General features: G+C 39.6%; 1 protein-coding gene across 1 annotated transcript in view; it reads left to right on the top strand.

The window, feature by feature from the left end:
- The first annotated feature begins 6,433 nt into the window (after positions 1 to 6,433).
- SCAMP1 (secretory carrier membrane protein 1) overlaps positions 6,434 to 25,739 on the top strand; it is a 40,247-nt gene continuing 20,941 nt past the window's right edge. The window contains exons 1-4 of the mRNA XM_080362789.1: positions 6,434 to 6,575; positions 17,842 to 17,919; positions 24,876 to 24,974; positions 25,231 to 25,342. Of these exons, the coding sequence (XP_080218915.1) occupies positions 6,519 to 6,575; positions 17,842 to 17,919; positions 24,876 to 24,974; positions 25,231 to 25,342 (346 nt within the window). The 5' untranslated portion in view covers positions 6,434 to 6,518. The remainder of the gene's footprint in view (positions 6,576 to 17,841; positions 17,920 to 24,875; positions 24,975 to 25,230; positions 25,343 to 25,739) is intronic.

The raw sequence follows: 25,739 nt of genomic DNA, 5'->3' as shown, positions 1-25,739 counted from the left end.
CAACCTCTGTGCCAGGCATGAGTCTTCTTGTCCACTAATGGTCACATACTGGGAGAATAGGTACATTCAGAGATGGAATGACACCAGGCCAGGCTGCCCCAAGCCTAGAAATTCTCAATATATTGTTGGGCTTTGTGCAAAGATTAGTAACTAGTTGCACCTGTGCATCAGAAGTGGGAGAATCCATCTGTGAAGGATGCCTTCTGAGCTATTTAACACAAAATCCCAAATTTGTTCTGCTAAACTATGTATAGTTGAATTGAAACCAAGGAACCATAATTCCCCACACCTTTTGTGTTCAGTCTTTTTTCCTTATTTGTTGCAGAACAGAACTGACTTTTGAGAACGACAGTTTTGAATCACACCTTATGTGTGTACAGGTTGCTCCCTGAATTGTTTTCCAGATCCCAGAAATGGAATTTGTTTGCTTTCTAATTGGAATTTAATTGCTTAATAATTACAACTTAATAATCACTCAATGAAGAAAACATGCGTGATTAAAAAGCAAGGTAAAACATAACAAAAATGCAGACAACTATTTACGTTCAACTATTCATGTTCAACTATTTACATACAGTTTTAAATTGGAAAATATGAGAGACACATTAAAAAGTTATTTGCCAGAATCACTTGGCTGGAAGGGATCATAGCACAAGCCCTACCACTGTCTAGACAATTCCTACTGAAGTCTTGAGGGGTACAGGTATGAGAAGAGGTCGAGGTGTTCAGAAAATGACTGTAGAAGCCAAGCATCTATAGTATAACACAGCAAGAGATAATACAGTGGGAAGAAGAGACAGGTGAGACTGAAATCTATTCTTTGCCTGAACTAGCTCTTTCATCACCTGCCTTAGCTTCTGTTCTTCCTCCCACTCTCGAGTTGTTACAGAACATATGCGAGCAGCACATGCTGCTAGTGCTGCTTGGCTTTACTCCACAGCTGCCTGGAATGCTCTCCCCACTCCCAAACAGCATGTGTTCGCTTTGCTGTATCTTCCCTCGTGACTGCAGCTTACTATTCATTGCTCACACACACTGGCTTCCACGGCAGGTTACCCATCTTCTTAAATGCTGTGTTTGTGGCAGTGTATGGCTTCCTCCACAGGTGTCACGACTCTTTAGACATGAGTGGGGAAATCGGTACTGTTCTGTTCCCAGCTAGATGGATACATCAGTATTTTCCAGCAGGAATAACTCTTCTCACATGATCACGTTCTGTTTTCTTGGCCAGTGCTAATGATTGCTGGGCTTTGTAAGTGTGCTTATGCTTACCTTCGCTGCCTGCAGGATGGGAAATATGCAGGCAAGTTCAGTCTGGGAGAAAAATGAAGACACCTTACTGGCGATAGCTGTGCTGTGCCTGCACATTCCTAAAACACAGGCATCCTCTGCCATGAGAGAAGGGCTCTACTCCTCGGACAAAGATCAGCAACGGGTGCACAGGAAAAATAAGTAGAGGGAAGGATGGTTTGCTGATGATCTACTCTTTGCAAAGTCCCAGAACAGATGGAGGAGAATAGGACTAAGGAGAATACAATGAGCAGCAGACGGTAATGGCTCCATGGGGGACAGCTTTTCCTTTTCATATCTAACCCTCGTTTCAAATGATGTGACACTGAGCAATGTCTTTCTAGGTCAGCAAAAATGATTCTTTGCTCAAGTCAAGAATGACCTGATTTTGTTATTACACAGCATGTCCTTAGAGCACCTGCACATAAGCAAAATCAGTTACTCCAAATAGCAAATGAGATGTTGGTTCTCTGATGTAAACTAAAGTTCAGTTCCTGAGAGGCATGAGGAACAGTGGCTGGACACCAGTGCGGGTCTGGGGTAGAGCATACGGTCGTAGCAAGGCAGTGGGGTAGAGCATGGGTATGCAGGGCATGAGATCACTGATAGCATCAGACTGACTTTTGGGAAAATGACCGCAGCCTGGCTGTGCATTAGGTTACCTGTTCTTCTACCTCCAGAGAGGTGAGATGTCCACAGAGAAGAATTCCAAATATCCTGCAACAGTTTTGAAACACAATGGGAAAAATCTAAGTGTGGGGCTTCAGAAAGTAGTCAGGGTTCTCATACAAAGGGCAAGACACCAACCTGTGACTATTCACTGTTGCACTTGTTAGGTGACCCCAGAGGTTTGGCTTGGTCACACATCGCCTCCTGTAAGCTGGCTAAGCTGGTTCTACCAGAAAAGGGTGTAAGTGTACCTTCTAACAGCAGAACTGGCAAAGCTGCTCCACCCCCAGAAAAAGAATAAAGCTACTTCTTCAGACTATTTAAAACAAGTTTATATTAGCTCAAGACTTTGCAAGATGGAAACACAGAGCTTTTGATTCAGCAGCCAGCACACTGGTTGTAAGAAAGAGAAAAAGAAGTTAAATGGCAGTCTGCATGTAGCAGATTTTTGAGCTTTGAATGCTGCTGTGATTTCTGCCCTTTCTTCTATCTTCTCCACAAATTTTTCTTTAAATTGAGGCAAAAGATTTTGAGGAATATTGCAGCTTATGACCTTCAAGTATTACACTGAAAAGCCTGTTTATCACATTTTTCTTCCCTCCCCCCCAAGTTAAAACCTTTCCAACATTTCGCAAGTAAATCTCTCTGCTGTAAAACCTAGAAAAAGTTTCTTTGTATTTTAAATTGTTTCAGGAGCTGCTATTGAATAACTCTTCAGGTGAAGTTTTACCTAACAGACTGTCTTCTGCCTAATTTTTCAGAAAGAGTTTAAAATTTCTATCTGCACATGATCTAATTTGATGCTGTAACTTGCACTAGTGTGAGTTCTCTTGCTTGCTTTACTGCATGAGTTTCTAGCAGTATTTCAGTCTCCCATGCCAGTCATTTTGCCCAACTTCAGTAGCAGAGCCTTAGCTATGTGCTTATGTGGCACGTTGGCATTCTCCATCCCTGCTTGCTGCTAACAATTGTGCTTGCATTTGCTGCTGTATAGACTGCTCCATTTCATGAGAGGAAATGGGGGGTCACTAGGGCTTGTTACAGCTTGATTTTGTTTTTTGAAAGTACATCCTCTGTAGAATGATGATCTACTTTACTGGGACAGAGAGATGATCAAGACAGATCACTTAGTTGTCTACTCAGCATTCAAACATTTTGGATTGAAAAAAAGCTGATGGGTTTTCCTCTCAGCTGATATGAGCGCTCCTTGCCACCATCTGAGGTTGGCATAAAGACTGTAAACTCCACAAGTGATAGAAAATGGAGAGAAGCAGGACTTGAAGGAATATCAAGTCAGTTCCTCACACAAGATTTCTTAAATACAGTATACAAGTACAGTACTCACAGAAGCAGCTCAAATCTACTGTTCACTCACTGAAATTTAAACTCTTCTGTCTGAAAAAATGACCAATTCAGATTAATATAATTTTGTTTGCTAAGAAGGCAACAATTTCAGAATTCTTGAAAACCACTGAACGAAATCAGTTCCAGAAGGCTGAGGAAATTGTAGTTGAGAGAGATATTTTTATCTAAATAATGTCAACTAGCACATTAAAAATCAGGTTGATACATGAATTAACTATATATATTGCCACAATTAGAAACAGTTAATTGCAAGTAGCTAATTATTAAAAAAAAAAAAATCTACTATTTGGGAAGTATGGAGTAGACAAGACTTGTTGAGGAAAGACATCCTTGGCTAACCATGTCTCTTTTCTAATTCTGAAATATCAACGCTCAGCATCAAATGATAACCACTTACATTACCCATGTTCTTTATGTATAGTACAAACTACTCAATGATTTTGAAGGATAAATTAATTATAATTTTCTGTTAGCTGGCAGCTAGTTGGTATCTCCCAAAGTTAACATTTCTAAGAGCAAGCAAAGATGCACTATCAAAGTTCTATCATTTAACTGTAAAATACTTCTTTTACTTTCCAAAAAAGTCCCAGTGAAGTTTTGTTACTGCATTGAAACTTATATGAGATTGACAGATTATTCCCCTGTAACTACGCATAAATTATTATCAGAAAAATGTCACAATGTCCATGATTTGAAACACCAGCAACCGCACAGGAAAAGAGATTATTTTCAGCCAAATCTTCATTCATGCATTCATTCCTTCATTCACTCATGTTAAGTTGAAAGAGGAGGAAATGTATAGTTGCCCATGCACACAGCTTTTGAACTATCAACTCTTATCATTGAGCTGTGACATACCAAGCCATGGGCAAACATTGGAAAACAACATTATTTATACTCCTGTCACCATAAGTGAGCTATATGAATGAATGTGACTAATACTTTAACATACTTTTGTTGATCATGCAACAGCTGCCTTTGTGTTTTTTGAAGTATGGAGTACTTTACACTTCATAGCAACAAAAAAGTTGAAAGTGTTTTGTTGTTTAGAAGCCATGCTTTTATGATTTTTCCCATTCGCATACATCTTGTATCTGCTGAACAGTCCTTCACAAATGATTGAGAAACTTCTGCATAAATTAGAGCAAGCCTTGAAGCAATTATTGCTTTCTTTTCTGACCCATGTAAAATCATTTCTCAGGCACCATGTAGGATTTTTCCTGAGTTGTTGACAGAACACCACCACTGTCATGACTCCCAGTGTCAGGATCAGAATAATGATATATGTAGCACCATTAAAATACATAAAAATGTTAACATTCTGAGTCTGCCTTCAAAAAGCCTGGATAGCATGTCCCACAGTTTGTTTATGATTATTACATGGAAAAGAATCACATTTGAATGCCAAAAAGTTAAATAGCCAGTTTTAGTATCATAGCAGTTTCTTTTTGTCTGACTTGCTTCAAACTTTTTTGTTTCATTTAAATGAAAGTTTAAATAATTTCTTTAGAAGAAATACATAAAGAAATCCAGCATTCACTTGTTTTAAAAGTGTTGCATCAACGTAGACTATTTGATATCAAGTATACGGGATTTCAAATTTCAACCGTAGCTCTGAACCAATGGTTCTTCAGTGCATCATTTGGAATGGGTTCTTCAAACTGCAGTGTCAGTATTTCCGGTTAATTATTTCAATAGTCTTTCAAACAGTTTGAAATAGTCAAACACTTCCAAGAAGCCCTTTTAATGTGTTGCTGTGGTTTAAGCCCACCTGGCAACTAAACCCCATACAGCCACTTGCTCACCCCTCCCCAGGGGTGGATGGGGAAGAGAATTAGAAAGTTGAGAAAACTCATGGGTTGAGATAAAGAGTTTAATAACTAAAGCAAAAGCCGCACACATCACTAAAGCAAAACAAGCATTCACTCCTTCCCACGGGCAGGCAGGTGTTCACCCATCTCTAGGACAGCAGGGCTCCATCACACATAATGGTGACTTGGGAAGAGAAATACCATCCCCCAGAGCATCCTCTCCTTTCACCAAATACATACTGAGCATGACATTATATGGTACAGAATATCCCTGTGGTCAGCTGGGGTCAGCTGTCCCAGCTGTGTCCCCTCCCAGCTTCTTGTGCACCCTCAGCCCACTCACTGGTGGGGTGGTGTGAGAAGCAGAAAATAGCTGGACAGTGGTGAGCACTGCTCAGCGAGATCTAAAACACGTGTCTGTGACCAACACTGTTGCCAGCACAAATCCAAAACACAGCCCCATACCAGCTACAGTGAAGAAAATCACCTCCGTCCCAGCCAAAAACAGGACACGTGCCCACCCACAGAATCAGGATTTTGTGGCTGTGGCTTGAAGCCGAACCCGAAGCACAGCCCTTGGACCTTTGAGACCCCTGAAAGCCTCAATCTCGGCAAGCAATTCATCATGCCGTCAGAAGGGAACGAGAAAGTAGATTTGTTTTTTTACCAAATCAGCCTCAAATTCGAAGGCTTTATTGCTACTTTCATATGTACCATTTCACTTTCCAGACTAGACGGGCTGTCCTGACCCACCCTAAAGGAGGCCGAAAAGGCACACAGCTCCTCCCTTTGGGTCGGTACCGAGGAGCCCCGAGACACGGTCACCAAGTGGGGGCGACCCCAGCCGAGCCGGCCCCTCAGGGCGGACACACCCGCTCCCGCCACGGCCGCTGGCAGCGCCCGCACGCCCTTCCCAGCGGGGGCACCGCCCCTGCCACACGCGGGGAGCCCCAGACCTCCCGGCTGGTACTGACAGACGAAGGCAGCGGGCAGAACCCGACCGCCAGCCCAGGCGGAGCGGCGAGGACGACAGGCTCCCAACAGCGCTCACCACAGCTGCCTCCCCCCCTCGCCCATCCCGGAATGCGCTCTCCCGGCTCTCCTCCCTCCCCGCCCCAGGAATGGGCTCTCCCACGCCCCGCTCCCGCCCGCCCCGGCGGGGGGCTCGCTCCTCCTTCCTAGGGCCGTTCCACCCCGTAACCTCACTTCCGGGGCGGCCATTTTGGGTGGCCGGCGCTGCGCGGCTGGTCGGTGGCGGTGGGGGCGGGCTCGGCCCGGGCCGCAGCGGCTGGTGGCAGCGGCGGGGGGACAGCCGGCGAGTGTCGGAGGCGCCGCAGGGGAAGAGCCGTCACTCGGTGATCGCAGCGCCCGCCTGCCCCCGCCATGTCGGACTTCGACAGCAACCCCTTCGCCGACCCGGACCTCAACAACCCCTTCAAGGTGAGGCTGGGGGCGGGGAGGGGGCGGCCGCCAGCCTGCCTCGGGGGGGCGGCACGGGAAGAGCGGGCTGCGCCGAGCCGCGGCCATCCCGGGGGGAGAGAAGGGCCCCGGCTGTTCCCTGGCGGAGTGCGGGGATGGAAGGGCCGGCGCGGCGGGCAGCGCTGGCCTCGGTGGGGCTGGAGGGCCGTGGCCGCTGTCCGGCAGCGCTGGGGCTGCCCTCCTCCGGCCCTGGGGCTGCCCTCCTCCGGCCCTGGGGCTGCCCTCCTCCGGCCCTGGGGCTGCCCTCCTCCGGCCCTGGGGCTGCCCTCCTCCGGCCCTGGGGCTGCCCTCCTCCGGCCCTGGGGCTGCCCTCCTCCGGCACTGGGGCTGCCCTCCTCCGGCCCTGGGGCGCCTCAGCTCTGGGGGGGTTGTAGGATAAGCAATGTTTTTGGAAGCCCTAGAAACGGGCGCAGCCGTTTCACAAGTTCAGGCTTCTGTGTTTTCCTTATGTTGCTAAAATAATACAAATCACGTTTCAGGTGCATTATTTTGAAGAAAATAAATAAAGCTTTTTTTTTTTTTTAAATTAATATTATTTTGGCGGTAACTTTCTGTGCGTATAGTACTACTACAGTCTTTTTTCGTCCATATGACTTAAACAGATAGTTAAGCTTAGTAAATTTACCCCGTTTTTCCTCTCCAGCCTCCTCCCTTAAGCTTACTTGCCTCTTCATGTTATTTCTGAAGCATGGAAGCATGGAGGGTACTGAGGACTAGGGATAAATTCTATCCTGCATCTCAAAATGCTGTGTAATGTATTCTAAAGCTTTTAGTTTTTGCACTACAGGCTTGTCATAGAGCTTAGAATTGTTGCTTCAGCTGTCAAAATGAGCTAACTTGCTTAGATGCTTCTGTTCCTGTTCTTTATTATTTGAATCCAGTTCAACATATTTACTGAACTACTTACTTTAATAATCTTACTGAACTCTTTTTTTGGCCACATTTTGTTTAATGCTGACACTTTGAAACACACACATAGCATATGGCAGCGAGTTTACGATGTTATCTGGAATAATTATGCCTTTTAAAAATTGAGCTGTCACATTTCAAGCATACTTCTGTGCAGGTAGCTGCTTGAAGCATAGCGTTACTGACATCTATTAGTTGGAGGCTGTCTGAATCATTAGTTTCATTTTTATGGTCATAAAATTATTTGCTAGTACGTTAGGCTAGAAACTGTGTTTTTACTTGATGCTGTACACAGTGCAGTGACGTTCCAGATGAACAGCAGCCCTGGCATTGAGGTTGCCTCCAACAATAGTTTGGACTGGCACCAATGACAGCGAGCACTGTGCTTTTTAATACCTTTTGGCACCAAGCACTGAAAAGGTGTCATTGTTCTAGAATGTGCAACATGTGTTCTAGAATGTTCTAGCAACAAAAACACATGCTGCCTTTCCTCACTTTTTGTAACAGTTATGAAAGTAACACCTAGCCAAATTTATTGTGTGGAGATAGCCAGAACCGTTCGGGTATTGTAAGCAGTACAGTTGCCCCTCCATCGCTCATCAGCTCGGGTAACTTGTCCTATGTAGTGTTTATGATACTTAAGCTATGGGCCTACCTCAGCCATACTTACAGGTTGAAGACATTGCTAAACTGCAATAGTTTATTCCAGTTTCTCTTCTGGGAAAGGTTTCTGTTGTAGCTATCAGGCAGAATCCATGCTCTGCTTCTCATCTGCAATGCATAATGATAAAAGGACTGTATAACAACTTCTCTGTAACTTGAAGCTCACTGTTAAACACAGTTGTGGATTTCTTTTATTTGCAGAAGTTTGTTTAGGAAAGCTCTGTACTTTTTCAGAGGCTTTTTTTTGCTTACTTCAGTCTTACGAATTTCCATCACATTCCACTGCCCACAGAAGGTAATCTTGCATACCTTTACTCATCCACACATTTAACTTGAAGGGACAGAAGGCCTTATATGTAAACCAAGCCTTAATGCCATCTCGTTGGCATAACAGCTTTGACATTAGTGGGTATTATGCATGTGTTCATTTAAGTTTTGCCTGAGTGTAAGTTTTAAAATACTTTACACATAGAACCAGTATTTCCAGATGGATCCTGACAACCTAAGTCATGTTGTCTGAACACCTTATTCAAATACACTGATATTTTTATTTGTCTTTGCTTCATAATTTTATGTGTGATGTGGTTAGGGTTTTTTTTGCTTGCTTTCTGTGCTAATGTAAAATCAAAAAGTAGTATGGCAAAGAAACATAGGGAGGGATCACGTGGAAGAGTTGTTGCCAAGGTCTGGAGATAGATCCTTCTTTTTCTTACGTATTTTGGGTTTACTAATTGTCTGTGATCTTTTTGTGAATTTTCCTGTAACTGTTCTCATGCATTTTAATAAAAATATTTCAGCAGAGATTCTTGCTGGGTGTTGAATTAAATAATTATGTTCTCTGGGAAGATAAAGGTAAAGCAGAAACGTGGTGTTTGGGGTAGTTCATTCTTTGGAAGCCTAGAATTAAATTATGTTTCTGGTTTTTTAATCTTGGAAGTAAATAAATTTATTTTATAAAACAGAATTTCTCGCTTCAAAACATTGTAAAGTTTGAGACAGTGGCTACTTAACCTCTGCTTTTTCTCTTTTTATTCTTTAAAAAAAAGACAAACTGAATCCAGAGGCTGATAGGCTTTTGAAGTCATAGTGTTCCTCTGTAAATAGCTGTCCCCTGGGTGCTGTACCAACAAAACCAAGAAATGTTTTGTTTTGAAAGAGGTAATGAAACAAACAGATAAGTAACATTCTAACATTAAAAAGCTTTTGGTCACATTAAAGTTGTGCAGAAGAAAATGCATCCATGTGCCGTACAAATAAAGACATGATAATCCTGCTATAATTTGTTATAGTGGTATTGTGCAGAAATACATATATGATGTGACTTCAAGTATCATAAATGAAAGCAGACTACTAATGAAAGCTATTTCATTTATTTCACTGAGAAGCACTTGCCATAGCGTGTGAGTATGAATTCACACCTGGTAAGGTTCTCACTGACAAACATTGCAGTCCCGCAGCACCTGTGCAAGGTGAGTAGACCAGATCTGGTGATCATAACTGTGTTCAGCCAAGAGTCTAGAGTGCTGGACAAGTCCATAGAGAGGAGGCAGATCTGAGCCCAAGTTAGAAAGTCAGGTCAGGATCAGGTCCGGTGAAAGTAACCAGGATCAGCCAGCAGGCCCATAGTGACCAGACAAGTCCTTAGTGATGACGTGGGTCTGACCACCTAGGAGGGGTTTGGGCAGTCCTCAAGGCTTTGACAGTTTGTTCTTGAATAGACTAAGTCAGCATGAAATAAACTTTGTGTGACGAAAAAGACAAGTTTCTAATGTAGATGTCTCCTTATTGTACCTTTTTTTTTTTTTTTTTTAAGTGTCATAGGGTAAGGGATGGTCATAGTGTTCTGACTTGGGAGGTCATACAGATACAAAGGTTCTGAAACAGCAGTGACCTGAGATCCAGTGTAAGTTTCATTTACTCTGAAACAAGTCAGCAGCTCATCTACAATACAGATGTATTGGTGCTGTGGTTTTGTTTGTTTGTTTTTTGTTTATGAGGAAATGATACTACTACTAAGAGAAGAAATTCTTCACTTTTTAAGAAGAGCTATGAATTTCACAGGCCTTTATAGCTTGGCTAACAGACTGTAAAAGGTTTGAGGGCTGTCTGTTACAGTCATCCAAACATATGAAATGGTTACTTATGAATGCGGAATTGAGACTTTAAAAGCTGAGTTCTGTGATGACCTCTGTTGATTTGGAGCTCTGAGCAGGAACAGGAATTTGATACTATAGTGATTATGATAAGACTGGAAACTGAGATATATTTTGTTTAAATGTGAATGGTGACCTTCAGATAAAAGCCAAACCACTACTTGGTATGGGTGAAGATTTAAACAGAATGGCCTATGTCTTGTTCAATTTTAATGTGGAAGCAGACAATCATGGAAACCCATGAATGTATGTAATATTAATTACGTGAGTAGTTTCTGTGTGTTGGATTAGGTGTCCAGAGCGTTGTTAGCTTCAAGCTGTTGCTCCAAAAATACATGGGTCTTCTGTAGTTCTGTCATGACTACATTTCTTGTGTGGATGTCTGAAGTGCTGTAAGGTATCTAAAAATGGTGTTAGGCACATTAATCGTTCCCACTGAGGTCACAGGATTACTTGAATCACTAGACCTATGTATATGTTAGAGCTTAAATTTACTACAGAGGTAATTCCGGTTATAATTTGGATATAACATTTAATCTGACTCATGTGAGCACAGATTAATCTTCTGTCTGGTTTGGCAGGAAGTACAAGCTGGAGGTTTGATGCTGATGCTAGTAGTGCAGATGATGACTATTATGTTGTGTGCAAGCAGAATCTATACAGTTTACACCTTGGTTGCTCAAGTGAAGCTAAAGTCATGGAAACTTACAGGAAGAAAGAGAAGTCTTAAATATTTTTTTAAGGATCAGAACCCTAACTACTTGAAGGGTTACTGCAGTATTTGTGCTTTGGGATTCAAAGTTTTGTTGTGTGCCTGTATGCATAACTGTGTTTTAGTTATTTTATATGACTATAAAACATACCCAATTAAGGTGTCTGTCTTTAAAGTAGTAAAGGACTTAAAATACAAAGATTTTTCTGACTTTATTACCTGATTTCTTCACTTCAAAATTTATGAGCTCCCCTAGATCTTGCATAATATAAAGTTGAACATCGTGGTGTTGAGAATGTCCTTTAGCTGTCCTACATGGTAGTTAGCTTTCAAGAGCACACTTAATCAGTGCTGTAACTGCACTGTAATCTATTAAAACTGTGAAGTGTTTTACTGGGTATTCAGTATCAGTTATAGCTGTATTTTTTCAGTAAAGTGGTAGCGCATGTTGCATTAGTATTATTATTGAACTATGTATTGAGATTTAATATTACAAAGAGGAATGTCAGAGCTGAGAAAAGAGAAAGATTTAAGAATAGCTATGGAGATGATGCTTTCTTATGTATCCAGTACTCCATTGCAAACTACAACTGGTGCAAGCTTTAGGTAAATTTTGGCCTTGTGAGCCTCTGAAGTTTCTTTTTTATTTCAAGTGAGAAATTTGCCTAGCTCAGTAGCTCAGAACCTGTCATAGCTCTGCTGCTGTGAGATAATGTGGCATTTAAGAGGCATTGCTTGAGAGCGAGGTATAAGAAACCCCAGCTGGCTACTTTCAAGCTGTCCTGTTTAACCATTGTGCTCTGGCTGGAGTAGAGCGAAAATCTTCTGAATATCATTCTGTGAGGGGGGTGGGAAATGGCTGATCAGTCAATGAGATGTTAAACTTGAAATAGTGAAAGAACTGTTGTAGTTGTTACTCAGTTTTGGTTTTTTAAATTATTAATAGAAGTGCAGAAATAGTCTTTATTTTGCCTCTTAAGTCATTAATTCACCCAGGTGTTACATGTGTAACCTTTGAGGACAATTCTTTCCTACAGTAAGTGGTTTTTACTCATAGATTAAAAAAATGTTATTGTAGGTGCAGTACATTATGGCTTCCTTTAGCAATGTGAACAGTTTACATTTAACAGTGTAGTGTACTATTAGGATAATGAAACATGAAATCTCAAATTAGTTGCTGTTCGTGAAGTTTCTGTGCTTTTACTTCTTCTTGGGCCTGGGATTATGAAGGAAGAAATAAAGCATGAAAAACCAGCACTGACCCTGCTGCATTTTAAACACTCTCATTTCTGATTAATGGTGTTTGTACATGCTATGTGATAACTTGGTGTTTGGTTAATTTCATCTGTATCTGAGTGATGTAAGCAGAATTTGTTAACCCGACACAGATAAACATGTGGTTCTATAGGTGCTTAGGTACTTTTACCAATGTGAGATAGAAATGTGGATTTCTGCCTTTGTTGTTGTTGTTTGTTTATTTGTTTTTGTTTGTTTGTTTATTCCTATCTGACTCTTTCATTCTTAATATAAATACTGGGGTACTTTTTGTATATGACTCCTAGTTATTCACACAGTGCGATGCTAATCTTTGCTTTTGAGATTGACATTATAGGGGGGAGTCTCCTGAACTAATTCAGGTCTTGAAAATGTTATCCGAAATGACTGTGTGTGACTTAAATGCACCACCACCAACAGTGGCTGGATATGAAAAATGGCCTGTTCTTAAATCATGGTCTGCGGTTGTTGTCACTAATAGTTAAATAAAACTATCAGAAACTCATGGAGCTGAACTGGCAGGAATTTGGTTGAGATTAAACTGGAGAAGGAAGTGTATATTGGAAGGAAAGAACAAGGAGTTTGATGAGAATTACAGTGATCTGTAATTCTCCTTTACTGAAAGGAGCATGACTGGGGCTGACTGGGTAGTTGAGTAAAATCAGGTCATGATGAGGAGTTAGTGCAGTGGCAGGTCCGATTCGGACAGAAGTGCTGCTCTACCAGGACGTAGCTTTCTCGGTCTGAGATTGGACGAAGCATTTCACAGTTGCTGCATTCAGTGGCTGGCATATATTTAAAGTCTGTTTCAGAAATTCCCAATCTTCTGTGTTTGCAGAGGATAACCCAATTTTTAATAACTGAAATCATGCAGTAAGCTGAGTTCTGTGGATGTTTGATGGTTCCAGCCATGCTGCTGCATTGTGTTGATGTCTGTATATAATCACCTATTGGAACTTATCTCTTCGGCTTTTTTTTTTAATGTTTCTTAATATTAAAAACAAAATATAAATAAACAATAATGTATTTGAACTTTATTATTTGGGTGTAATGTCAAATATGGAAAAATAAGTTATACCTTATTCCTGTAGAATATATAAGTTTTCACTGTTTTTAACCACTAGAATATGTGTCATGTAACATAGAAATTTGATAGTGCTCATTTAACTGCCACTTTTTCATTGGATGTGTGGTCCTGCACAACATTTATTATCTGAGTTAATTAATCAAACCTCCATTAACTTCAAAATTCATTCTTTTATTAGGTTGGTGCAAAAATAATTGCGGTTTTTGCATTGTTTAAATCTGCCATTTGATATTGGAATACCTTTTTAAATAAATGTGGTTATTTTATACATAATTTTAATGCACTTTTCGTGCTTTATTTTTTTTTCTACTGATTTATTACTTGCTGTTTATTTTATATTTATTTTTTGACTATGGAAATTATGTTAGACAAAAGCAAATTCAAGCGATTTTTCTTATTTGAGTTCAAAATGGGTTGTAAATCAGCAGAGATAACTTCCAACATCAACGATGCATTTGGCCCAGGAAATGCTATCGAATGTACAGTGCAGTGGTGGTTCAAGAAGTTTTGCAAAGGAGACGAGAGCCTTGAAGATGAGGAGCGTAGTGGTGGCCATCGGATGTTGGCAACGTGTTTATTAGAACGATTTGAAGTCTAGCAGCCCACACCCAGGCACAGAGACTGCGAAGAGCTTGTTTCTTTCCATGCTGAGGACACTTCTGGTGTTGAAAGAAGATCGCAGTGAACGAGTGTAGGAGAGATATGGATCACTAGTCTAGTATTTTCCTCCTTCAACTATGAGGTTACTTTTCTCTTCATGTCATCTCTTGTTTGAGAGCAGAATTTGAATGTGGGATTCAATTTGTGTAATTCAGCTATTTTTCAGTAGATAATGAAACTTTTCTTAGATAGAGCTCATATTGAATGTTCTGTGAGTCATTCAGTTTTTTCAGAGTCTCTGCTGCTTCTGCAGATAATAGCAATATTTGGCAGAAGTGTAGCAACTGTTGTTTGAAAAAATCTTCTGATGGAGTCCTTCTTGCTCTACTCACTGTATGCATTTAAGCATACGACTTACTTCTAGTACTGTCTTTTGCTGTGGTAGGCTTGTATGGCTGAGCACGTTTCCTGTCATTTGTCAGTGTTAGAGGGTCACAATAGCTGTGTAAAGAGATCTGAGAAACCTTCTTTACCTGGTCTTCTCTAAAACACTAGCAGAAAAAATGCTTTCTTTCATCAGATATTTATTATTGTTTCCATTTTGTATTTCTAAATACAGATTGCTCTTCTAAATTTGACGTAGCCACTCTTTCCTGCTTTTTGGAATCTGCTGCTGTTCACTGGCTGTCTCATTAGTCTGATATTCTAGTTATTCAAATAACTGTGTGTGTTGTGCTTCACGGGCACAATTGAACTGAGTTAATGGTGCAGTCTTCAAATAGCAAAGTTTATTGTTGAAATGTACTTTTTAAGCAGCTAATTTGACTTAAAAGTGCTAAGTTCGATTCAAGTTTTAAAGACTTAGACATCCTGTTTCACTATGTGGCTGATATTTAGGTATCACTAGTTTCATATGTGTCTATACTTAAACATTTTTATGTGTGGAAGAGGAATGGTAAGAGAGCATTTGTGGAAGGGCTACCATACTGAAAACATGATCACAGAGTAAGTATTTTATGCTCTGCTAATTCATGCTAACATGTAGAGGCTAGAATAAGTCTACTGGGTCTGGCTAGGATGGACTTAATTTTTTTTTTTCATGTTTCAGACCTGTGACTGAAACAGTGTTTGTAAGGCACCAGTGTTTCAGCTGTTACTGAATAGTGCTTGCACAGTTCCAAGGCCACCTCTGTTGCACAGCCTGCTTCCCCCTGGGAGCAGGCTCAGTTGGGCAAGAGGTTGCGAGGGGACGGAGGCAGGACAGCTGACCCTGACTGACCAAAGAGAGGTTCCATACCATATAGCAAGGCTATCAAATTCATTTTTGCTGGGGCCACATCGGCCTCATGGTTGCCTTCAAAGGGCTGTATGTAATTTTAGGACTTCATAAATGTAACTACTCCCCTGGTGAAAATGAGTTTGACACCCCTGCCATATAGCATCCTGCTTGGCAGTAACGTTGGTGGTACTGGTGGTGGTGGTGGGCTGGTTCCAAGGTAACCATTGCTCAGAGGCTGGGGACATCTGTCTGCTGGTGGTAGGTGGTGACTGACTGCTTTTGCATTGCTCTGGGTTTTTGTTGCCTTTTAAATTTTTTATTTCTCTACCCCCTCTTTATTAAACTGTTTTTTTTTCTCAAGTTTTACTTGCTTTTGCCCTTTGTGATTCTCTCCCCATCCCACTGAGGAAGGCAGCGTATGAGCAGCTAGGTAGGGGCTTAGCTGCTGGCTAGGGTCGACCCACCACAGGAAATCAAAAGTTTTCAGTTGTATACAACTTTATACCACCTGTATATTGTATTATGAAATTCTCTTACTTGTGTTAATCTTTAAAGTTCATCTTTTTTGATCTTGTACCGACAAGTCTAGTAAACTAATGCCTAATTCAAGTGTCAGATTTGATTCTTCCCTTATTTTTTATGATCTTTTAATTCAGTGTTTCAGATGATTTGTAGTTGAATTTTAACAACATTCTCTCCACACACATTTTCGCTTGCTTTTGTTGTTCATCTACACAATATTTTGTATCAGTCATTTAATGAAAGAACATGTAAGAAAGAATTAGACCATCAGTTTATGCAAGATGTGACGACATTTTAGTTGAAACTATAGATTCAAGCCTAGGATGTGGGGGAGACTGTCACCAAGGTGACTTTAGTGCAATCACTAGTTATGGTGTAAATCGAATGTAGAGAAGCTGATTTTAAATTGTATGCAGCATTTTGTATACATTTATAGAAATGGAGATTCTTGTTCAGTCACAGTTACATTTAGCTACACAGCAGTATTTTATGCTTTAGCCAAAAGTGATAGCATTTAACGTGACCAGAAGGGTAGTTTTTATGTATGCTTATGCGCATGAATTTGATTAAATTATGCATGATGTAATTTTTTAATTTCTGAAGCAATTATTTTCTTGTCTTCAACTTTTTATAATAAACTTTTAAAAATTGTCTCATATTAATGAATTTGTGACTATAGCTAATGGAAAAAACAGACTTGTTCTCATTTGTTGTATCCTTCAGGATTTTGGAGTTGATGGATATTCTACGCTATTTTTTTTCTAGCTGTAAATAAGTTGACTGTACCCATTAAGAAAATAGTGTTCCTGCATCTGTGGATTAAGTTACCGCTGTCAAGACTAAGCTAATGCTGTAATAAATGCTGAGAATCCAGGTTTTATTTTTCAGTAGCTTAATATTTTTTATTTTTACTTAAGTGTAGATTGTAACTTCTTTTTTAAATTAGGCAACTATTACATGTAGACACTTTAAATGTAGCTGTCTTTAGAAGAAATAGGAATGTAAATCTATATAAATGTAAATACTTATCTTCTTTCCAGTCATATTAACTCTGTTTTGTTTTCTAATGTTGAACTAGATTGTTGAAACTAAGAAAATATGTACATCTATACTTAATAGTTATAAGTAAATAGTATATTTACGGCTGGTTTTTATCTTTGATGTACATGCAAAATATTGTATGCTTGTTTTGTGCATTTATCTAAATATAAAAGTAACAAACCACATTGAATAAGTGGATTTATTAATTTTTCAAGAAGACTTTACTTTCATCCATTCTTATGTTGTGAAAATGCAGAAATAACTGCAATAACAATGCAGTGGTATCAGGAATCCTGTGGAATAAGTACAATTTTTCCCTAGACAAAGTTAGTGTGGCCTATTGTAGTGGGCACTTCTGTTCTTCTGCAGAACCAAGCCTGCCTGTCTTTAGCACAGAAAAAAGTTTCATTCCTGAAATTGTGTTCTCAAGCTAAACTTCAAGCAGTCTTTCTTACTGTATGTTTCATAGGAGGAAAAAAAAAAAAATACACTTTATTTTTTCAATTTTACCAGTTTGGGTAGAAGCTGAATCAGAGGTGCTTTTGTCATTATGGGAAGCTTCATTTTTCTCAAATACTTTTCCTATTCCTGAAGGAGTTGGAGGTACTTCTGGGTAGGGAAAACTGAGCGTTACGGAAAGCTTTTCTGTTGTGCTTTTTGGGTATATAGGTGTGGAGTCCTGCAGTCAACATATCAGGATGCAGTTTTCTTCTCTTCTCAATTGAGAGCTTTTTTCAGTATAAATCAAATGTATGACAGATGGAGTTTCTTTTAGATTTTGTTAATCTAGGTTTGTAAGAAGCTCAGAGTGGAATGATGTCATTTTGGAGACAGAGAAAGATGTGCATGTTTACAGGCTTTTTTAGTGAAAGCAAACCCTTTTTAGATTGAAACAAAAGCTGAGTTGTATATGATATTATTCTATAAGTTTTGACTTGTTGCTTATATACATGTGCATACATCTACAGAATTATTTTCTCTTCTAGGATCCTTCTGTGACACAAGTGACAAGAAACGTTCCTCCAGGGCTAGATGAGTACAATCCTTTCTCTGATTCAAGAACAGTAAGCACGTTTATTTCTTTATCATGCTCTTAATCTTTTTAGGTAAGATTTGTGAGGTATTGTTTTCAGAGTTTGGGGCTTATGCTGTGAAACATGTGATGGGCTACCTAGATGTAATAGAAGATGTGTAAGAATACACAGTCCCATTAAGTATTTGGAAGATTCAGTGAGTAGGTTGATTTAAGTGAGCTTTGACTTGTTAAAAAAGAATGGTTCTGTGAAAGGAGGCCAAAACAGAATTGAGTTTTCTCCTGTTCAGTAACGCTTTGCTTCTACAAATTTTACTTGCTTTAAAGCTTGTGTGGCACACAGTGTCTTGCTTTTGATTTCTGTTTCACTTGGTGAAAGTACTGATCAGACTAAGAAAAAGTTGTGCTGTAGTAAAAGGAATCCTTTATGTCCAAGAAACACAATTGTTCTTTGCCTCTAATTTGTGTAGTTTTAATTTACCATTTGCTTATTTTTTCATCAACGGTGGGGAAACGCAAGGAATGGGGTAGTAAATTCATATTGTAACAGCATTTTTTCAGTGATTATTTTCGATAGTGAAGATCTTGTGCAAGATTAGCAAAACGTATGGATGATTACTGTCTGTCAGTATAATTCAGAAACATTCAAATACTGTATTTTTCAAATGTAGGTTTATTTCATATGGCAAATCTGGTAATGCAGATAGGGAATATTAGTATTTTAATCTCTATAATGCAACAGTAAGGTTTCATACAGTGCTAAAATGCTACACTGGAAGAAGCTTCGTTTTGAGCTGTTTAAGTTGGAATATTTACAACTAGCAACGATATTAAATAAGTCTTCAAATTTTTTTTCTTCTGTTAATAACTCACAATATCACAAATCATGTTTGAGTTGTCTTTCTAAAGCTTGAAGAGTTTCAAAGTTACTTTGTATTGACCATAAGTTATAAAGACAGTAGGTCTTGTTTAAAAAACCCTAAAGCTACTCTGAATTTTTTTGTTACTTATTTTTACATGCAGCTCTGTGGGAGAAGGAAAACAAGTATATGGCTAAGGTTATCTGGCTTTAAACAGTCAGCTGTGCATGTATAAAAAAAATACTAATTACTCATTACAGGTGCCACTCATATAGAAAGTTGAGAGTATTGATGAAATCTTTAAGTTAGTGTTCACGTCTACCAAATATGTGCTATATTCATTCACTGTGATTCAGTTAATAATCAAATTTGTAAAAACAGGTCTCTATCTGTAGAGGAGAAAAACTTTCACAGGTTTTCTTGCAGAAAGCAAGACTGAAAGTACAGTATATATTCACCTAAGAGTGCAGTAATAATCAACCTTTAGATTATACTCTTCTTTCTATATTTTGTGGATGTTGAATATGCAAGTATTTATTCTGAAATTTTAGGCATTTGCAGGAATGTACCCGGGGATGTGCTCACAATTCTATGTGCCTACCTCTCTTTTCCTACAAGCTTTGTACACAAGAGAATGGGATACTGCGTGTGTACAAGTAAATGTAGGCAGCAGGAGTAAGGGAAGAGACAGTGGAAGTTAATGCCTTTGAAAATTGGATAAACAGAGATAGAAGCAGGGTCAGTGAATTTTAGACTTGGAGGAGTACAGTGTTGGTCAAAGTAGGGGTAAAAATTACTCTGCATTTTGTATGCTACTCAGAGTAAAAAGATCCATATAGTTCTTGCGGACTTTGGTTTGTTGCTGTTCCTTGTTCTACCTTTGCTGGGAAGCTGAGTCACCCTGAACAGTTTTGTTCAGGTAATCCTACAGTTGAAAACCACAATGGCATTGATGGGCAGAAAGGATGTAAGCTGGTGGTAGCAAAATGTGTCCTGGAGATGTCTGTGCTCATTAGTTTGAGAGTCACTGGTATGTAAGACTTAAAATTATGTTTGTTTCACTATGAGTAACAATGTGTAATTGTTTTTAAGGAAGCTGAGAGTGCCATGCTTCAATTAGAAATCCAGATTTGTAGTGGTAGTGCTGAGATGGTATCTTGCAGTCTATAGCATTAACAGAGCATTAAGCTTATTTCCCCCTTACCTCCAAATTCAAGTTGATAAAGCATGCTGGACTGCAAAAATATTTCTTCATTACAAATACAGAAAGAAGTTTCTTCTGTGAGAAGGTGACTTCAAACTCTGAATACTGACATTTGCTATCTTGGCTCACTTGTGTTCTCCCCTTGCCAAGGGAGACGCTTTCTATCTCTTTTTTCTTAGTTATCACAATAGGACAGAAAAAAAAAGGTAAATTCTACTTTTTCTTGGTATTCCCTTTTCTATTTTTTTTCTCTTTTTTAGTGTGTAATTGCATTCACCTTTTCTCAGTCAACTTATATCCTTCCTATGGGCAGTGGGAAATTTGGTAGGAAAATAAAATGTAAGACATAGTAAGGAAAGTGAATGCGCATAGAATATTTTAAGTCTCAGGTGTCACCACGTTGATATCTAACCTGAGAAATCAGGTTTGGTTTTTTTTTTACTTCATATTAGATTTCAAAACCTATCTTATTTTTGATTGTTAAATCAAAGTTTTCAGTGAATGGTATAAATGTCAGATTAATTATTGCCTGCATCTTCAGTGGTTTTGTCTCAAGCTCTAACAGTCACCATGGAGATGACTTTGTCTTTTTGTCGTGTTTCTGAAATCAACAAGGAACAGATGAGATTAGACAATTAGTACTTCTGCTTCATCATTTAATGAAACTAATGAAAATAAGGCTTTTAGTCTCTTCCTGCTTCTACAAGTTTTGCTAATGCATGTTGAACTCCTCTGAGCACTCTGTGTGTGTATATATGTATAGCAAGTATAAACATAGTAATATATACAGCAATCACTTTCAAATGGGTACATTAAAAATTTGGAAAAATCATAAGTAGAGTTGGAGGGTTTTTTAAGTGTATTGGGTTTGTGTGGAAAGGTTTTGGTAGTTGTGGGGCTGCAAGGGTGGCTTCTGTCAGAACCTGCTGGAAGTTCACACCCCATGTCCAACAGAGCCAATGCCAGCTGGCTCCAAGACAGACCCGTTGCTGGCCAAGGCTGAGTCCATCAGCTACAATGGTAGTGCTACTGTGGTAATGAATGTAAAAAGGGGAAAAAAACCTGCTGCACAACAGCAGCTGGTGGAGAGGAGTGAGGATATATGAGAGAAAACAGCTCTGTAGACACTCTGTGGGGAGTCACAGAGTAGCTTTGGTAGGTATCTTGTGTCAACCCAATACCATTAAGAGACATATTTCAGTGGATTTTTGTTTCAGTAAGTTCCTGGGCAGCTCCTCTCCTTCTGTGTTGCATCCAAACACAGTGAAGTGTTTATAGGAAACCAGATTCATCATTCATACCTGGCTTCTTTTAGAAGTCTTCCTCCTTCCCCAGTAAATCAATAGATTTCCCCATGTGGGTGAAGTAATTTAAGAGAGAACTTCTTTTGAGCATTTATCTCCAGCCAACCTCTTCACTTCAAGAGAAGGCATAATGATTTGCTTTCTCCCCAGTGCAGCTGTGAGAGCAAGGCATGAAGTAAAACGATCTATCACAGAAGTACCATTTGGGATAGGAACAAAAAAGGGTGTTATAGAGTGGAGCTGGTTAAATTTTAAGATCTAAGTACCTTATTATAATGTGTCATTGAGGGTCAAAGACCAAGGATCTGTGAAGTAAAGTCTCTATAAAAACAGTTGTCTTAATTCCCCTGCCAATTCCCCAAATGGGGCTGGTATATCATGATATTATATTCTCCAGTGATGGCTGGAGGTTAGTGCAGTCCTCCCAATGAAAGTCTGAATAATTAGTTGCACCCTCAAAAAGACACAGTTGCTGACTGTCTGTCCTGCTGTGCATGTCTCTTCAGTCCTGTGCAGGCTGTAAGTCAGTTGGGTGTCTTCCATGCCCAAATCCCTAAGCCACCAGTAGCACTTGAACAGGCAACCAACTGCACGTGGACATACAGGTATGACAAAATAAGTGCCAAGTTATAGGTTGCAAGGTACCTCAGGAGGTCATCTTTTTAAAACCCCACTATTCAAAGCTGGTGACTAACTCCCATTGCTCAGCAACTTCTCCTGGGGTATTTTGAATATATACAAGGATCCTGTGAGCTCACTAAGCAACCTGATCCAGTGTTTGGGAGCTCTTACTTTTTTTTTTCCCCATAATATCTAGTTAGTTTGCAGTGTTCCAACAGGTAGCATGCTGTGTAATAAATGCAGCAGCATGTTTTCCCAACAACCTCATGCTGATCCACAAAGGAGTCAAAATGTGTCGTTATTTCTTATACATAGTAAATTATGTATTAATTATGGCAGAATTCTATCGCTTTATCCTGATATGTGAGTAACCCAGACTTCAGTAAGTATGAAATTAGGAAATGAAAGAACTTGTACATGATGGTTGTGACATTCTGCTCAGGTAAGAAACGGGGATCAAGTTTTGTTTTAAAATTTTCATGATATGAGGCCAAGTCTTCCCAGTTCCTGAAGGCTGGATTGGACTGTTAAATTTGAAAGGGAAAGGAAGAGGCTTGAATTCTACTGCCCTCAAACCACCTGAGAAGCCTATGTCTACTTACCTGAGACAAAAGAAGACACAGTAGTTTTTAGGATGCCCTGGTATGACAAAGATGTTCATCAAGGTGAAAGGAGTTTCCTGTTGTGTGCCAGATTCACTGACTTCCTTCAAAGATGCCTCAGCAATTCCTATTCCTAGAAATCCTATGTCAATAAAAATCAAAATAATACAGGCAAAAGTACACTAAGAGACGAGAATTCCTGTTCTGCTTACTAGTTATGGATCTTGATGTCTTTATGAAATGCCCATTAATTCTCAAAATTAGTTGCTGCTGTTACCTAGTTTGACATCTTCAGGATTTTGATAGTTATTGACCAAGTGTCTCTCTCCCACTTGCATCTTTTATGCTGATAAAACATTTGAGGTAACCTTAGAAAGTAGATATTTGCTTTTGGTTCTAAATAGCAAATCAGTTGGTCCTGTAAGTAGCTCTAATCTGACTGCTTGGTAATGGTATTTCCTCAATAAGATTTAGAATGATAGGATCACTTTGGTTGGAAAAGACCTTTGAGGTCATTGAATCCAGCTGTTTACCTGATCTTGCCAAGTCCACTTCTAAACCGTGTCCCTAAGAACCTCATCGATGCGTCTTTTAAATGTGACTGGGGATGGTGACTCCACCACTTCCCTGAGCAGCCTGTTCCAATGCCTGACAACTCTTTTTATGAACAAGTTTTTCCTAATATCCAATCTAAATCTGCACTGGTACACCTTGGGACTATATCCTCTCATCCTATCACTTCTTTACTTGGGAGAAGAAACCAACACCCTTCATGCTACAACCTCTTGTAGACAGCGATAAGGTCTTCCCTCAGCCTCCTTTTCTCCAGGTTGAACAGCTCCAGCTCCCTCAGCTGCTCCTTATAGGATTTGTCCTCCAGACCCTTCACCAGCTTCATTGCCCTCCTCTGCACTCTCTCCAGCACCTCAATGTCTTTCTTACAGTGAGGGAACCAAAACTGAACACAGGATTTGAGGTGGTGCCTCACTAGTGCTGAGTACAGGGGGATGATCACTTCCCTAGTCCTGCTGGCCACACTATTCCTGATACAAGCCAGGATGCTGTTGGCCTTTTTGGCCACCTGGGCACACTGCTGGCTCATGTTCAGCCGCTGTCAATCAAGAACCCCAGGTTGTTTTTTTCCAGGCAGCTTTCCAGCCACTCTTTCCTGAGCCTGTAGTGCTTCCTGGGGTTATTGTTAAACAGGTGCAGTACCTGACACTTGGCCTTTGGTTTTCTTCATCCTACAATACTGAGTAATCTTTCTTAGGATGAAAAACTTAAATTGCTGGCTATTTCTGAGAAATGAGACTTTTCTGTTATGTCAGTATTTGGTCAGGATCTAATATGTAATGGGAAGATGATTTTGAAATGCTAGAGTCAGCTGATGTCGCTGAAGTATGCCGCAGTATCACACACAGAGGTGGGGTTTGCTCAGGCGTGATATTTTTCTTCTCTGTGCATTGCGCTTGTGCATTTCAAAAGATGTTTAGAAAAGATGGAGCAAGTGATTTTTCTGTCTTAAAAGCTCACAGAATATGGAAGCTTTTATGTAGCAGGGCATACACAAAGAAACAACCATAGTTTCCCTTCAAGCATATTTAGGAATAAAATAATGTCATAGTACTGCTATATTGATCTGCTTTGGTAAAATTCAGTTAATAACTTCAATCTAGACAGTAGTTTTTTCCTTGGTTTGATAGCTACTGGTTAACATTATGTAAGATAGAGAGATGTGGAGAAGGTCAGAGAGGATGACAAATGAGAGTTAGGAAGAGAGGATTTATTTTTTTAAAAAAAGGCAAACAAAAAATCTAAGCGACTGAAAATTCTAGTAAGCTGTATACTTACAGGTAATGACTAAATGAATGAATTGGCAGTAGTACTTGAAACTAGACACTATGGTATGTACTGATGGAATAGTTAGGCAGTAGATTATGGATCTTGAACAGGAAAATTTAATACAATACATTGCTTCTGTAGTTAGCCAGGTGATAAAAGCCTTTGTGAAATAGAAAGCTCTGGAAGACATTACTAATAGCATCATGTTTCAGAATATGAATAGATCACTGTTAAATCCTGCAGTTCTCTTAAACAGTAACTGCCCTTATTCATATTTGTGTCTGAACAAAATTAAAATTCTGTGTAGTTTCTACTGATCCCTAAAATTCCATGTGTGTTTTATGGAAAATAGTGGAGTGTATAACCAAATAAGCAGAACAGTGCACCACAGAATGTAGTTAACTTCTTTTTCCTAAGTGTTATAAATATTGCAGGCAGCATATCAGATTTTGAGTTTATCAGTAACACTTCCTTTAAAACAACTAGATTGGTTCTCACAGCATTAATGAAAGTATGTTTATTAGGAGACCTATAATTGTTTCTTGTTTTCTTAGCCTCCTCCAGGAAATGTGAAAATGCCTAATGTACCCAGTACTCAGCCAGCGATAATGAAACCAACAGAAGAACCACCTGCTTATACAAAAATTGCAAAGGTTTGTCTGTAACTTTCAGTCACTAGGTTCCTTTTACTTGTGATTATTTAAACACACTTCTTGAATAATGTCTTTTATAATAAGCTTTGCTTTGCTGTTGATTTATGAAAATTAGTAACTGCCTTTAAGTAACCGGTTAATGCATGAATCTGTGCCTCATCCGTAACTGGAGATACTTAATTATAGAAAACAGACTTGGAATGTTTATTTTGTGTTCCTCTTTTTATCAATATCTAATGATGCTTGTTTTGTTCAGGAGCATGCCTTGGCCCAGGCAGAACTGCTAAAGCGTCAAGAAGAACTGGAAAGAAAAGCAGCTGAATTAGATCGCAGAGAAAGGGAAATGCAGAGTCTCAATCAGCAGGGGGGTATGCATGAAAAAAAGCCTCTTTAAATTGCAGAAATTTTACTTTTTCTTTGGAACTGTTTTAGTTTGACATTGTGAAACGGATCAAAGAGGGGGCTTTATAACCTCTTCAGGACAATAAAGTAGGGCAACAAAGATGACTAAGGGAGTGGAGCACCTCCCTTATCAGAAAAGGCTGAGGAAGCTGGGTCTCTTTAGTTTGGAGAAGAGAAGACTGAGGGGTGACCTTATTAATGTTTATAAATATATAAAGGGTGAGTGCCGTGAGGATGGAGCCAGGCTCTTCTTGTTGGCAAACAATGATAGGACAAGGGGTAATGGGATCAAGCTGGAACACAAGAGGTTCCACTTAAATTTGAGAAAAAACTTCTTCTCAGTAAGGGTGACAGACACTGGAA

Source organism: Nesoenas mayeri (genome assembly GCF_963082525.1).
Source record: "Nesoenas mayeri genome assembly, chromosome: Z".
In the NCBI taxonomy this organism is placed as follows: Eukaryota; Metazoa; Chordata; class Aves; order Columbiformes; family Columbidae; genus Nesoenas; species Nesoenas mayeri.
The sequence above is the reverse complement of the archived record's forward strand: the minus strand, read 5'-3'. Positions and strand labels throughout refer to the sequence as shown.